Source organism: Mesoplodon bidens (genome assembly GCF_964165515.1).
Source record: "Mesoplodon bidens genome assembly, chromosome: 1".
Lineage (NCBI taxonomy): Eukaryota > Metazoa > Chordata > Mammalia > Artiodactyla > Ziphiidae > Mesoplodon > Mesoplodon bidens.
In genome coordinates, this window is record NC_138176.1 from 185,073,750 (window position 1) to 185,087,220 (window position 13,471).

The window sequence follows — 13,471 nt, forward strand, 5'->3', positions numbered from 1 at the left end:
TTTGGGGCTCCTGGCGACCCCCTCGGCCGACGCTGCGAGTGTCAAGCGAACTTTAGAAAGCTGCTGCTGAAGAACCTGCGCCGGGATCTCCACGGCTGGGGACCCGGGAGCGGGCGTGTCCGGCCTGCGGGAAATGCTGGGAGATCCAATCGGCTGGTGACGGGCAACTTTCCGGCGAGCCTTGGCCGCGGGTCACTGCGCCCTGCCTCCTCTTTTATTCTCCCGAGCTCAGCCGACGCTGGCGCCCTGCTCTGCTGGAGAGCTAGGCGCGCTTTCCGCCCGGCAGTGAGTGAATTGAATCCCTCCCCCTCCCCCCCGCCACGGGAGTGTCGCTCTCGCCCGTCCATCGCCTCATTTCCCCGGAGGTGACCGCCCGCCGCCCGTCGCACCCCGCTCTCGGGGCGCTCAGCCCGGGGCGCCGAGGGCTGCGTTTTGGCCGAGAACTGGTTCTTGGATGCTGAAGGCTGGGCTTGTCCAGCGTGGGCGCAGAGGCGGCAATGAGTGTCTTCAAAGTGTGGCTCGGGGTGGCCCTAGCATTGGCGGAATTTGCAGTATTGCCTCATCATTCTGAAGGTGAGAGAGCGGTGCCGTGTGTGTGTGTGTGTGTGTGTGTGTGTGTGTGTGTGAGAGAGAGAGAGAGAGAGAGAGAGAGAGAGAGAGAGAGAGAGAGATCGTGCTTTTTAAAAAGCTCAGCGGGTGTATCGCATTGTGGGTCAGATGGAAGTTTTTTGGGGATGGGTGGCCGTGGAACTAGAGGGGGCTTTTTGTGAGAAGATTCCAACTCCTGATTGTTTTATATGCAGATCACAAGCCCCATTCCCTCCTCCCTCTCTGCCCTGAGTGCATTTGGGAGGGTGTGGGGGGGTGGCCGACCGAGGTGCCATCTCTGAAATTGGATTCTCTTTCTTCCCACTTCCCCGGTGCCCCCGAATGGAAAGCATCTACATGGAGCGTAGGTGAGGAGTGAACAATTGCAATTACCTGTGTAAAAATACTTATGCTCCTATGAAAAATAAAATCCGGCGCCTTAAAACCCCCTTCTCGCCCTCCCTCCTTCCCCCAATGAGTCTACCCTTAAAGTCCAATTAAGATTTTATAAGGTGGTTAGAGCGTGTTCTGGAAGTAGACAATTCAGTCGCACCACAAGAAACCTCCCCAGTACAGAGAGGCACGAGCCTGCCTCTTCCTCAGAAAAGAAGTGGTTAATAAGAGTTTAGCTCCGTTCTCTGACTTCGCCCCCTGCCTCCCAGTTTTCCTCCGGGGCTCCAACCTAAGTGTAAAACCCTGGAGCTGGGGGTGAGAAAGAAGGAGACTGCGGGAGTTGTCGCCATGATAGCAAGAGCAATGTGAGCTCAGGCAAATAAATGAATCGATAAGGAAATCAAGAGTTTGTGGGTCCTAGGATGGCGGGCCTGGGGACGCGAGGCGGCGTGAGCTCCCACCTGCCTAGAGTCGGGAGGCAAGTCGCCTAGCGGGTGCTTAGGGAGGGGGAAGGGAGCCGGCGGGCTGAGGAAGACGGCTTAATCTACCGCGCAGGGCTCTCGGCTTCCCCTCCCGGCTCCGTTCATTATTCATCCAGCTGCGGGAAGAAGAGTTCACCTGCCCCGCGGCAAATCAAGCGCGGCCGTCGCGGGCGTGGGGCGGGGCGCCTTCTCCGCTCGGGTGCGGACCCGGGCGTGGGACTGGGGGCAGCGGCAGCCCCGGAGGAGGACACAGCCCTGCTCGGATCCACCTGCAGTCACCTGAGCAGCGGCCTTTTCCTAGCTAGCTTCCCGGGAGAAAGTGGCGGTGGCTTTGGAAACGCACGGCAGTGGGGACTTTCCTGTGGGTGGAGAGACCGCCAGCCCGCACCCTCCCGGGAATTATGTCAAGTGTGTATCATCCCCGGGAAGTGCAGGTCTGGGGCCTGTGCAGCATTTTTCAACCAGGGCATAACCTGTAGAACCGTGTCTTTATTTTATGTGTGCGTGTGTATGCAAACTTAAAAGACAATAAAACGTATAGGGCTTAATTGTAGTAAAGCACATGGGAGAGTCAACCTAGGCCACCCAAATGTGAATTTGAGACAGAAAAATTACGTTTGCACTTGGTGGTGGCAGTTTCCTATTTAGGATCATGTCCCACAACGCGGAAAACGTGCTGTCTGTCCCCGATAGCTCACCAGGGGGCAGTTGGAATGATGTAAGAGATTTGCTTTTCAGAAGCAAATCTCTTGAAATTACAAAAGCCATTATTACTAAGGGTCTGCAGGGTTCGCTCTTTGGAAGAGTGGTTGACAAGAAGGGCAAAGTTTAAAAACGTCCAAAGTCTTCTAATGGGAGAGGAGTGTAGGGCACGAGGGGCGCTATTCCTCCAAAGATTCTTTGGAAACTTTGCTTCTTACTCTTTCATCCCACCTTCAGAACATTCTAGAATCATCCCACAACTTGGATTCTTAGATATCTGAGAGTTTCCATCCAAGTCATAATGATGCTTACCTAATAATGAATGAATGAATGAATGAATATGGACATTTACTGAGCACTGTACTATTTGCCTGGCACTATGCTAAGCACTTTATGTACTTTATCTCATTAAATTAATTAAATGATAACAGTCCCACAGCCAAAAAATCAGCTGTCATCTGATGAGTCCTTTGATTTGGTTCTGTCAGGGTTTTCTTTTTCTCTTAAAAATAGGAGCATTGAGGTCAAGAATGGAGAGCTTAAGGAGATTAGAGATTTCCTCAAGTTTTTATTATTAGCCTTGGCAATGATTTTTAAATATGGAAAAGAAGCATTCACACGTGTGGGTCTCTTGATGCGACCTACTCTGTGATACTGTTGCTGTCCAGGCCATGGCAGAATTTGTTGTTTTCTTCTCAGTGCTCAGAGAGCATGTCATATATGTTTCTGGTACACCAGTTAATAATTCTATAATTTTAGTTGATAAAGATACAATCTTCCTCACCTAACTGTGTGCTCGCAGAGGGCTTAGGATGGCTTCTGGTTATTATACTTCCAACTCAGCTCCTGGTACACAATAGGTGCTAAAAATTTTTGGTCAGGTGAATGAGTATTGCCAAATCACATTTCAAATTAAGCTTAGACTGCTGCTGTGTGACCTTGAATGAACCACCTAACTTCTTTGGGCTGTGGTCTGTTATTCACCAAATGCAGAAAGGTGGTAGCTCTAAAATACTGCTAATCATCCAGCATAGAAAAAAAAAAAAGAGATCAGTATTTGCTGCCTTATTTTTGGTCAGTTGCATCTTTCTAGTTCTGAATTTTATTTTAGTTATTAAAAGAAAAATGAAGGTTTACAAGCAGGTTATTGGCAGTGTTATTTTACATTTTCTTATATCGCCAAGCTGACAAACTACTGTGATTTGAGAACTTAATAAAATCAACAAGTCACAGAGAAACTTCTAGCAAACATGGCTGCTTTCTGAATCACATGTGTTTCCGGAGAAGTACGTCTTGAGTTGTGTCGACTGGTGGAAATCCTGTGAAATTACACTAGATAGAACATGTTGGCTGTGGATAAAGAGTCTTGAATTGGTTAAGAGAATTGAGTTCTAGTCTATGTCCATCACTCCCCATGTGACTTTAGCCAAGCTTACAATCTTCCAGTCTTTTTCCTTTAAATGCCATTAGCAGAATATACTGAAAAGGATCATTTGATAGACAGAGTGTTTTATTTATGGGTGGATCAGCATATGTGGTTCCACTCTTGGTAGAAGAGTTCCTTCTGTATAGGATTCAGTACTTAAAACTCAGTGTTAAGGAAGGAAAGACATTGGATGGGGAAAAATAGCCTATCTCTTCATTCTTTCATTCCACAAATCTTTATTGATAGCTTATATATCAGGCTATTAGGTTATGTCTGGTAGGGACATACAGACATCAAAATAATAATAATACCTGCCCTCAAGGAGTTTGCATACCTGGAAATCATTAATATAGGTAAGGTAGCAGTAGGGACATGTAAATGTTGGTCCTTGGTGGGTTTCCCAATATTGAATAATTACAACTCTGCATCTTTTGGCTTTTGCAACTACCAGCTAGTGGAAATAAAGGGTGTTGTATTGTCATAGGCTCTTATTTCCATCATATTGCATTTCTGTTCTCCTCTGGGGATTGGATTCTGGGTGTTACCCTCTGCAAATAAATCCTTTAGTGAGAGCATGGTCATCTGTATTCACTGTTGTGGACTTGAGTGCTAATATTACTCAATTTTACTCAGATATGAGTAGTCATAAAATACTGTCCACCACTTGGCTCAGGAGAGGAGAGGGGACTACCACATGGCATAGTTGGAGTCGTGTGCCAAATCTCACACTAGTTCAAAAACAGTTGGCCCATTTTTGTTTTAACTACTCTATTAATTGATCTGACTCCTGGTTGACAATAATCAGGACAGGAGCTGTCCTGTCAGTCCAGAAAAGGATTCTATTTTAACTATTCCACAGTGTACAAGCCATATGCTGAATTATAGCACAAAATAAAGCTTGAACATTTAAATGCCAACTTGTGGCTGCTTGTTCCTAATGAGTCATGTTTTTGTGATACCATGCTTTCCAAACTTCTTCGTATGTTATGGTCACATGTGCCACTATTTCTTTGAACAAATGGGTCTGACATTTTGTGACTTAGATTTAACTTCTCTAATTTACTCACGTAATCAGGTAGGGTTTCCATAGTGAATAGTTTCAGGATGTGAGTACTGGTGCAAATTATATCTCAAATTTCCTCTGAAAACTTCAGATTTTATACAGGTGTCTCATAATAGTGTACATTCTAATGTGCCAAAGGGCCTAAAAATGAATATGAAGTGACATTTGTTTAAATGAATATGAAGTGACATTTTGCCTATGCGACCTGCAAGAAAGGCGCCAACCACAGGAGGAAGGTCTCAAGATCTCAGCTTCCTTCTTGGCACCATGTGATCCCTTCACCCTGCACAACTTTATGCACTTTCTCACAGGTGTCAGAACTTAAATTACCTGCCACCTCAGCTGTATTCCATGCCCTGAAACTGGCAAAGTTCTTGGTCCCTTATTTTTCCTCTTTTCCCTTGAAGAAGGCCTGTTTCTCCTTCTAGATATGCATCATCAGTTAGAATTCCCCTTAAGCTGGAGCTTCAAGTTCAAATAAAGCCCAAATCGAAACTTCAGGTAGAGTTGCAATCATTCCAGTGCTCCTTAAGAAAAAAAGTGATGAGTGGAGAGAGTAACTTTGTTTTCCAAAGTATATGAGTCGATCGATTAGTGAAAAGGCAGAACCAGAAGCTGCACCTAGCACCCAATGCCAACAAACCTCCTGACTTAGTCTGCTGGTGGGTGTGAAGCTTGTGCCAGTGTGGGAGAAATACGCTTGCTTTGGAGGATTGCATCTGGCATTGGGTGGTGATGAATGTTTGATGGGACTGGGCATCACAGTAGAATGCTTTCTTTTTTTCTACAGGGAAGCAATGAGGTTTTGGAAGCTGTGTTAATGGAGACTTATTTCTGTAGCTCCCTTTCGGGTAGAGATGTTGTGTTTTAGGAAAGCCCTCAGAGACCAAGACTTATTTCTTTTAGAATTGTACATCCTAGAGCAACCCAAATTGAGTTATTTCCCTTTTCTAATGATAGAATTTATCAGCAGTTACACATAGTTTTGACTTGAGTTTCTAGCAGATGTTTGGCTTAACCAAGTGTGTTTGTGATGCCACACCCAATGCTGCTTTATTTTTTCATGTTACTGTGACTTTATAACATCTGTCTAAATTTCCAGAAATGGGTTTTGATATGAGTACTTGGATACATCTTAAGATACCTGAATCCTTTTGGAGCTTTGAAAGTTTACTGGCCTTTGGAGGGTAGTGCTATGGAGGAGAGTAGTAAAATTACTTGAGGATGGTTTTATCTAAAGGTTAAATTTTGTTTGTTTATTCTAAAGGTTAAATTTTGTTAAATTGTACCTAAGTGATGATCTTTATGTTTAACTTTTAAATGTGAGAAGTAATTAAATAAGTCCATTTACATAATTTAGGAATTGCATTGTGTTGATATATATTTATGTACCTATATACGATTTTTTTTTATTTTTTATTTTTTTGCGGTACGCGGGCCTCTCACTGTTGTGGCCTCTCCCGTTGCGGAGCACAGACTCCGGATGCGCAGGCTCAGCGACCATGGCTCACGGGCCCAGCCGCTCCGCGGCATGTGGGATCTTCCTGGACCGGGGCACGAACCTGTGTCCCCTGCATTGGCAGGTGGACTCTCAACCACTGTGCCACCAGGGAAGCCCACGATTATTTTATATATATCCATATCCACATGTCATATGATTATTTTATATATATATATATCCATATATGTGTTTATATATACATATCTATCTATCTATATCTATATCTCCTTTCTTATGATATACCATAGACTGAAATACTGTCTTTGGAACAGAATTTCTTAAAAATAAGTCAGGAAGAATTTCCCCCCAAGATTTTATCTCAAGTTATTCTTATTTGAATTTCAAGGGCACAAAAATTCATTTCAATAAATTTGCCCATGGAGATCTTTGATTCAAACCCCAAGTGTAAATAACCATCTCTTTTTCTTTGAATATTGTTCTTAATTCCATTATAGTAGATAAGGTAGACCAGTCCTTTCCTGAGAAGTTAATAGTACTGAGACTTCATGAATGATCTGTTGGCATCCAAGCACTGTAGTAAAATGTGTCCTTCCCTCTTTGGAGATTAACTGTGGCACGTTGTCAAGGTGTGATCTGTCTTGGTGTGTGTATGCTATTTCAATCTGCTTTGCAGCCTGTTTCTGAGCTAGTATCTGTTAGCACACTGCCTACATGTTTATAGGTTAAATCAACACCTGCTGTGCTGTGCAAAAATTGGTTTAGAAAAAGCATAATTTTGTGGGCTGGAAAGCTCCATGAAGGAGATGGGATCAAGTTCAAGGAAATTGATTAGACCAAATGCATCTCCTGCAGGAAACAAAAATGAGTAAAGGCACTGGCATATGAAAGCATTACCATGGATCCTAAGTTGGCCTCTTGGGTTGGACTGGAGAATTTGTGTAAGCAAAGAGTGGCAGAGAAGCCTGGATAAGTAAATTGGGCCTGGATTAGGAAGGCTTTGCTGATATGTCATATAGGAAAATACACCAGTGTATTTATAGCATGTCGTTATACATACATTTATTTTAAAATTCAAATAATGAGTTTTAATAATGCTTTCCCTCATGCATGTCCAAGAAATGTTGTTTTGGTGTATGGGATTTTTTCCCCAGGGGCAGAATCCTCAAGCTTTGGAAAAAGCACAGTTGGCTGATTATGATGCATGTAGATGCAGTTTTAGTGTACTTTGGCCAGGGCAGTGCCTATTGGTCTATTATGCATCCCTTTTAATTCTTGTTTTGTTTTTTTCCCCACAGGTGCTTGTGTCTATCAGGGTTCCTTGTTGGCGGTAGGTCATTCTTCATATATTTGGTTTATTTTTTTTGAATGTAAAATGCTTGATTGAGGTTACTGAGTGAGTGAGGTGACCCTGTCATTGTAAAATGTATTTATTTTCCTTTTCAGTTTGAGGATTATCCCTCATTCTGGCACAATCATGCTCAATTACTTAATACCTTTTCCAGAGTGAATTAGTTCCATTTGGATACTCAGATATTGGAAGAGAAGTTCAAACACCCAACACCAATTTGCATTCCATGGCTGTCTTGTGAGTTCTTTCAATCTGAGAGAAAACTAGATCTCATTCTTTTGTCAGATATGAACTAGGGCACAATTTGTTTATCTTCCAAACAACTTGTTTGCTTCTTCCTTTGAATCCCCCCTCCAAAAACATATACAATTATTGAGTACAATATGGAGAATCCTGACTGTTGTTTTGAATTATACTTTTAAGTTTTGGTAACAAACAAATTAACATTTTATCTCTGATCCTTTGCCATGTAGAGGAGAACTGATTTTGAATTTAATGTCAGGATCACTTGGGGGAAAAGCTGATGCAAGATTCCTGCATTTCTTTTCATTAATAATGTACTATGGTGCATAACAGTGTGTTAGAAGCCAATTGAAAAGACCGGCTACACTCCATCAACTCTAATAAGTGGTGTGACAAGTCATTCTTCACCACTTTTTTATTTTAGTTTAATAAATGCTGTAATAAAAACAAAACTCAGATGGTTGGAAAGGGTTTGCTCATTTACATCCCAACCCGCTATTGACATGTGTGATACCAATATGTCATCTTGGATTGTCCTTGTGGTATCGAAATAGATGAGAAATATTTGAAATATCTGAGAGCCTAGATAATTGTAGACGTTCTTGAATCTGAACTTTATGTAATATAGTTACTGCTCTGGAGATTTATGTGTTTTTTCCTTCCTTATATTTTTCTGTTAAAGAATCAAGTGAAAGCCATTTTCCACTCTTTTTCCCATTCCATGCCCTTAAAAGCCTGCTCTTCCTTCTGTTTATTCTTTAATACATTTTAGGAATCATTTTAAAATCAAAGTGCTATAAGATACATCATCAGTTTTGGGGAGCTGTAGTAGATATTATAGACAAGTTAGTTGTCCATTTTAATACAAAGAAAATTGCTTATTGTATAGAGTCCTTTGTAACTTTTCAATATCTTTTCATAGCTATCGATCTACCTGATACATACAGCAGATCAGTGAAATAGGCAGGTCATGTATTATTTTATACTCTCCCCCTTTTTAATGAAGAACCAAGGATGAGAGAGAGAGAGGTTTGCTAAAGGTAATTGACCATTAAGGGGTGGACCAGAACAAAACAACCTGTCTTCTTTCTGTTGTTCTCCTGAACTGAAGAAAGTGGCTAGACTACCTTCTATGTTTGATGTGGCCGCATGGTATTGTACATTTGAATACAAAGGCATCAAGTATGGGGAGAGGTCAGTTTGGTTTGATCAAGTTAAAGGAGTGGGCACTAGCACACTCCTGACCCCTCTAGTTGCCTTCTTTGCTTACCAAGACTCTGCTATGTTTGTTCCCACACCTCCTCTACCCTGACGTACTTGTGATTGTGGTTATGCAACTCAGGCAGAAAGGCAACACATTTACTACAATAATAAAGATTATTATTGAACAAATATTTACTGAGTGACAACTCTGGACCTGCTATTCTAGGCACTGGGAATGCATCCGTGAACAAACAGGCAAAATCCTTGCCTTCATGAAGCTCGAATTCTAATGAATAAAATATTTAGAATGTCAGATTAGTGCTAAGGAGGAAAACAGTATGGGGGTGGGGAGATAGAAAAGGCTGAATAGGGGACAAGGGTGACCTCTTGAAATAAGGGGATAGGGAAGGGCTCCCTGAGAAAGTAAGGTGACATTTGAAGAAAGACCTGAAGGGCACTATAAGAGCTTGCCCCTTGGATATCCAGGGAAAGAGAATTCCACAGGGAGTGTGAAGTCTGAAGTGGGACCCTGCTTGGCCATTTGAAGAAGTACTTGGAGGTCATTGTGGCTGGAGCACGTGATCCAGGGGGAGGATGGCAGGAGATGAGGTCAGAGAGGTTGGCAGTGACAGAGCAGCGTGTCCTTCTATGGACTTTAGCTTGTCCTTTCAATCAGGTGGGTGAGCCGTTGGAGGAGCTAGAGCAGAAGAATGGCAAAACCTGACTTATAGTTTAATTAAACTGCTGAAATGAGAATATGAAAAGAAATAGCATTTGTTTCTAGGGAAACTATGTTGAATACTTTACAAAAAGACTCTATAGAGGTGAGTCACTGAAAATTTGCTGTCAAATTAAGTATGAGAGAAACAACTATAAAAGATTGGGGGAAAAGCACAAAAGTCCAGAGAGATTCTGCGTTCGGATTTATTTGCAACCTCTTGAAGTTCTCTTTCCATTTTAAGGAACTTCAAACTGGAAGTGGGGATGATGCATTGTGACCATAGCTAATTGTATGAATAATTCATCACTGCTCTCTTGCCACATGACCTGGTCTTGAAGAAAAGCACTGCACCTGCATCAATGAAATTGAATGAATGTGCATTTATGATTTTGAATTAAAATACAAAGTTTAAGAACATTTATATACTGTTCTAGGATTCTCTGATTAAACAACTCCTTGGGTGAGAGGATTTCTATGGTAAGAGGCATCACAGCCACGGGCTGCCTCTGAGGATAGTGGCATAGTGTCCCAGCCCCAAACCCTGTAAATTCTACCCACGTGCATTTTAGAGCTGGGAGTGACTTTGGAGATCATGTAGTCCAAACTCTCCATTTTATAGGTGGGGAGAGTGAGGCAGGGATTGAAGTTCTTGTGCTTCCTTCATTACTCAGGTGAGTAACCAGAAGTGGAAAGTGGGTCTGGTTGGAAATGGCAAAGCACCAGCTTCACCCAGAATTCCATGAAACATACCAAGCAAATGAGGACACAGATCTAGGCTCTGGCTGCTAGTTGCTAACTCTCAACCTATCTTGTAAGGATTCCTTCCACTGATACCTTTTCCATCTCATCACTTGTTGCCTGGGAAGCTGCCAGATAGAGTGGTTCATTCAGGGCCTCTGTAGTCTGACAGACCTTTAAAAAAATTTTTTTAAATTGAAGTATAGTTGATTTACGATGTTGTGTTATATAGCACAACTATATAGCTAGGTGTATAGCAAAGTGAGTCCGTTATACATATATATATATATTCTTTTTCAGATACTTTTCCATCATAGGTTAATACAAGATATTGAATATAGTTCCCTGTGCAATATAGTTCCTTGTTGTTTATCTATTTTATATATAGTAGTGTGTTAATCCCAAACTCCTAGTTTATCCCTGCCCCTTTGGTAACCATAAGTTTGTTTTATATGTCTGAGTCTATTTCTGCCTTGTAAATAAGTTCATTTGCATCATTTTTTTAGATTCCACATATAAGTGATACCATATGATACTTATCTTTCTCTGTCTGACTTACTTCACTTAGTATGATAACCTCTAGGTCCATCCATGTTGCTGCAAATGGCATTATTTCATTCCTTTTTATGGCTGAGTAGTACTCCATTGTGTATATGCACCACATCTTCTTTATCCATTCCTCTGTCGGTGGACACTTAGGTTGCGTCCATGTCTTGGTTATTGTAAACAGTGCTGCTATGAATACTGGGGTGCATGTATCTTTTCATATTAGGGGTTTTGCCGACAGACCTTGTTCTGATTCTTCCTCATCTGCTACAAACCAGCTCTGTGACCAAGTTACATAACCTTCCTGAATCTCTATCGCCTCCTATGTGAAACGGGGATAAATAGAGCCTCTCCTGAAGGGTTTTTGTAGAGTAAAGGAGGTAATGTGGGGAAGACACCCAGACGCAGTGCCTGGTATGTGCTTTTCTGCAATAACAAAATTCCTCTTTACCAGCCAAGAAGAAGGACAAGAGGAAGGAACTGTTATTTGGCACCTGCTATGTATTTCACACTCTCAACGATCCCAGGAAATAGACGTTGTCTTTACAGATCAGGAACCTGAGGCTAAGAAACTCTAAGTCACTTGTTCAAAAATCACACAGCTAGTCAGTGCTAGAGGAAGAGGGCGTTGCAACCTGGGTCTGACTTTAAAGCCATTCCACCGAGCATGCCGTTTCTCACAGCCAAGCCAGTCTGCTTGTTGTCTCTGAACACAGCTAGCTTATTTTACCATCGGCCCTATGTGCCCACCCCCTCCCTGCTGCACCTGTCACGCAGTTGTCTCTGCCAGTCTCTATCCTGACCTCCTGCAAAAGCCAGCTGTCCCTGGCTCACCCCTTCCCATTTAGCTGAGGCTCTCCCACACTAGCGTGCGCTAAATTCACCACACGAAGCAAGGAATGTTTGGGGGTTATTCCATCTTAACATATAGTACATGCTATATTATATATATGTACCCACACAGATCCCCAACAATGTGCTGTGTTTCCCAACTTCTGACACCTCTGTGGACTCGTGGAGACACTCTGGGGTCATTGGGTTCTAAGCCCCATGTAGCCGTCTCTCAGTTATGTACTGACTGTCTGTCTCTCTTCTTTCTTTAACACTGTCTTCCCTCCTTTCTCTTCTTTCCATTCCTCAGGTCAGAAAATACCCAGGAAGGTCCCCTACCTTTAGAAACACTGCATAGTCTATTTTGGGGTGTGTTTCTTCCTCCACAATATCGCTGCACCCCTAGGCTCTCAGGACTTTCTCCAAAGTCAGCCACAGTGGAAGAGAGAGTGACCAGGTTAAATCAGGGGTCCCTCAGAGGGAAGCTACCTACTTAATATGTTTAACTGTGACAGGGGCATCAAGTGTGAGGAGGAAAACAGATTTTTTATTTCAAAGTTTTCACCTATCTCCTGTCCTTTTCTATCAACATTGAGTAAAAAGAATTTCACTTTCCTTTGGCCTCACCATAAGCAAACATCTCCTTTATAGGTTCTTCCTGGGGGTGGATGGTTGGACTCTTCAGTTTTTATATCTGTAAAATGGAGATGAATGATTTACTTCACAGGGCTGTTGTGAAGGTTAAAAGAGACCAGCAGGAAGCGCTTAGCTTGTGACCTACCATAAAGGTTAGCCGCTCTTACTGTTGCTGTAAAGCAGTTACACTTAGCAAAGGTGGACACAGCCTCTCTTCTTCCCCAGATCAAAAGTGTTGAGTGTTGGGATTTTCCTACTTGGAATACTTTTCCTCACAAACGCTGACAAAGTGCATCACGAGGCACTAACTTGTAGCATATTTGAAGGAAGAAAAAGTTTTCAAGAAGAATTAAATTTGTGGAGTGTTTACTATATACAGTATAACACAGTGGAAAGATCCAGGCTCTGGAGTTTAAATCTGGTTCTGCTACATACTTGCTGTGTGGCCTCAGATATGATACTTTAAACAGCCGAGTCTCAATTTCATTGTCTATATAATAATATACCTCATAGGGTTGATGGAGGATTACCTGAGAGCATGCTTGTGAGAGAACCCAGAACTGTGCTTGGCAAGGAAGAGACACTCACATCACCTAGGTGGCAACGACATGTCGGAGTGGAAATGACTGCGTGGTAGAAGCCAGGGTGTCTTGGTTCGGGTTTTGGCTCTGTAATTACTAGCTGTGTAGTACTGAGTAAGTCACTTGAATGAAATGAGGTCTCAGTTTCTAAATTCGTAAAATGAGAGAGTTAGATTAGATCCTCTCCAAGATTCCTTAGCCCAGGGCCATCCAATGGAATGCTCTGTGCTGATGGAAATGTACCAGAGCTTCATCGTCCTGTATGATGGCCACAAACCACATATGGCTGTTGAGCACTTGAAGTGTGGCTAGTGACACTGAGGAACTAGATTTTAAATTTTGCTTAATGTTAATTAAAATTTATAGCCTCACATGGGTCGAGGCTACTGTATCGGACTGTGCAGCTTTAGAACTTTAAAATTCTTAACTTACTCTAGTACTTAAGCTTGAATTTTAGTCTCATGGTTAGTTCTCACCCTGGGCAAAGGTTCACTATTGTGTTGTTAGC

The 13,471-nt window shown here is 42.4% G+C and overlaps 1 protein-coding gene across 1 annotated transcript in view; it reads left to right on the plus strand.

Annotated features, from left to right (window-relative positions):
* The first annotated feature begins 482 nt into the window (after positions 1-482).
* FRAS1 (Fraser extracellular matrix complex subunit 1) overlaps positions 483-13,471 on the plus strand; it is a 461,640-nt gene continuing 448,651 nt past the window's right edge. Inside the window, exons 1-2 of the mRNA XM_081241677.1 lie at positions 483-573; positions 7,412-7,443. Of these exons, the coding sequence (XP_081097803.1) occupies positions 498-573; positions 7,412-7,443 (108 nt within the window). The 5' untranslated portion in view covers positions 483-497. The remainder of the gene's footprint in view (positions 574-7,411; positions 7,444-13,471) is intronic.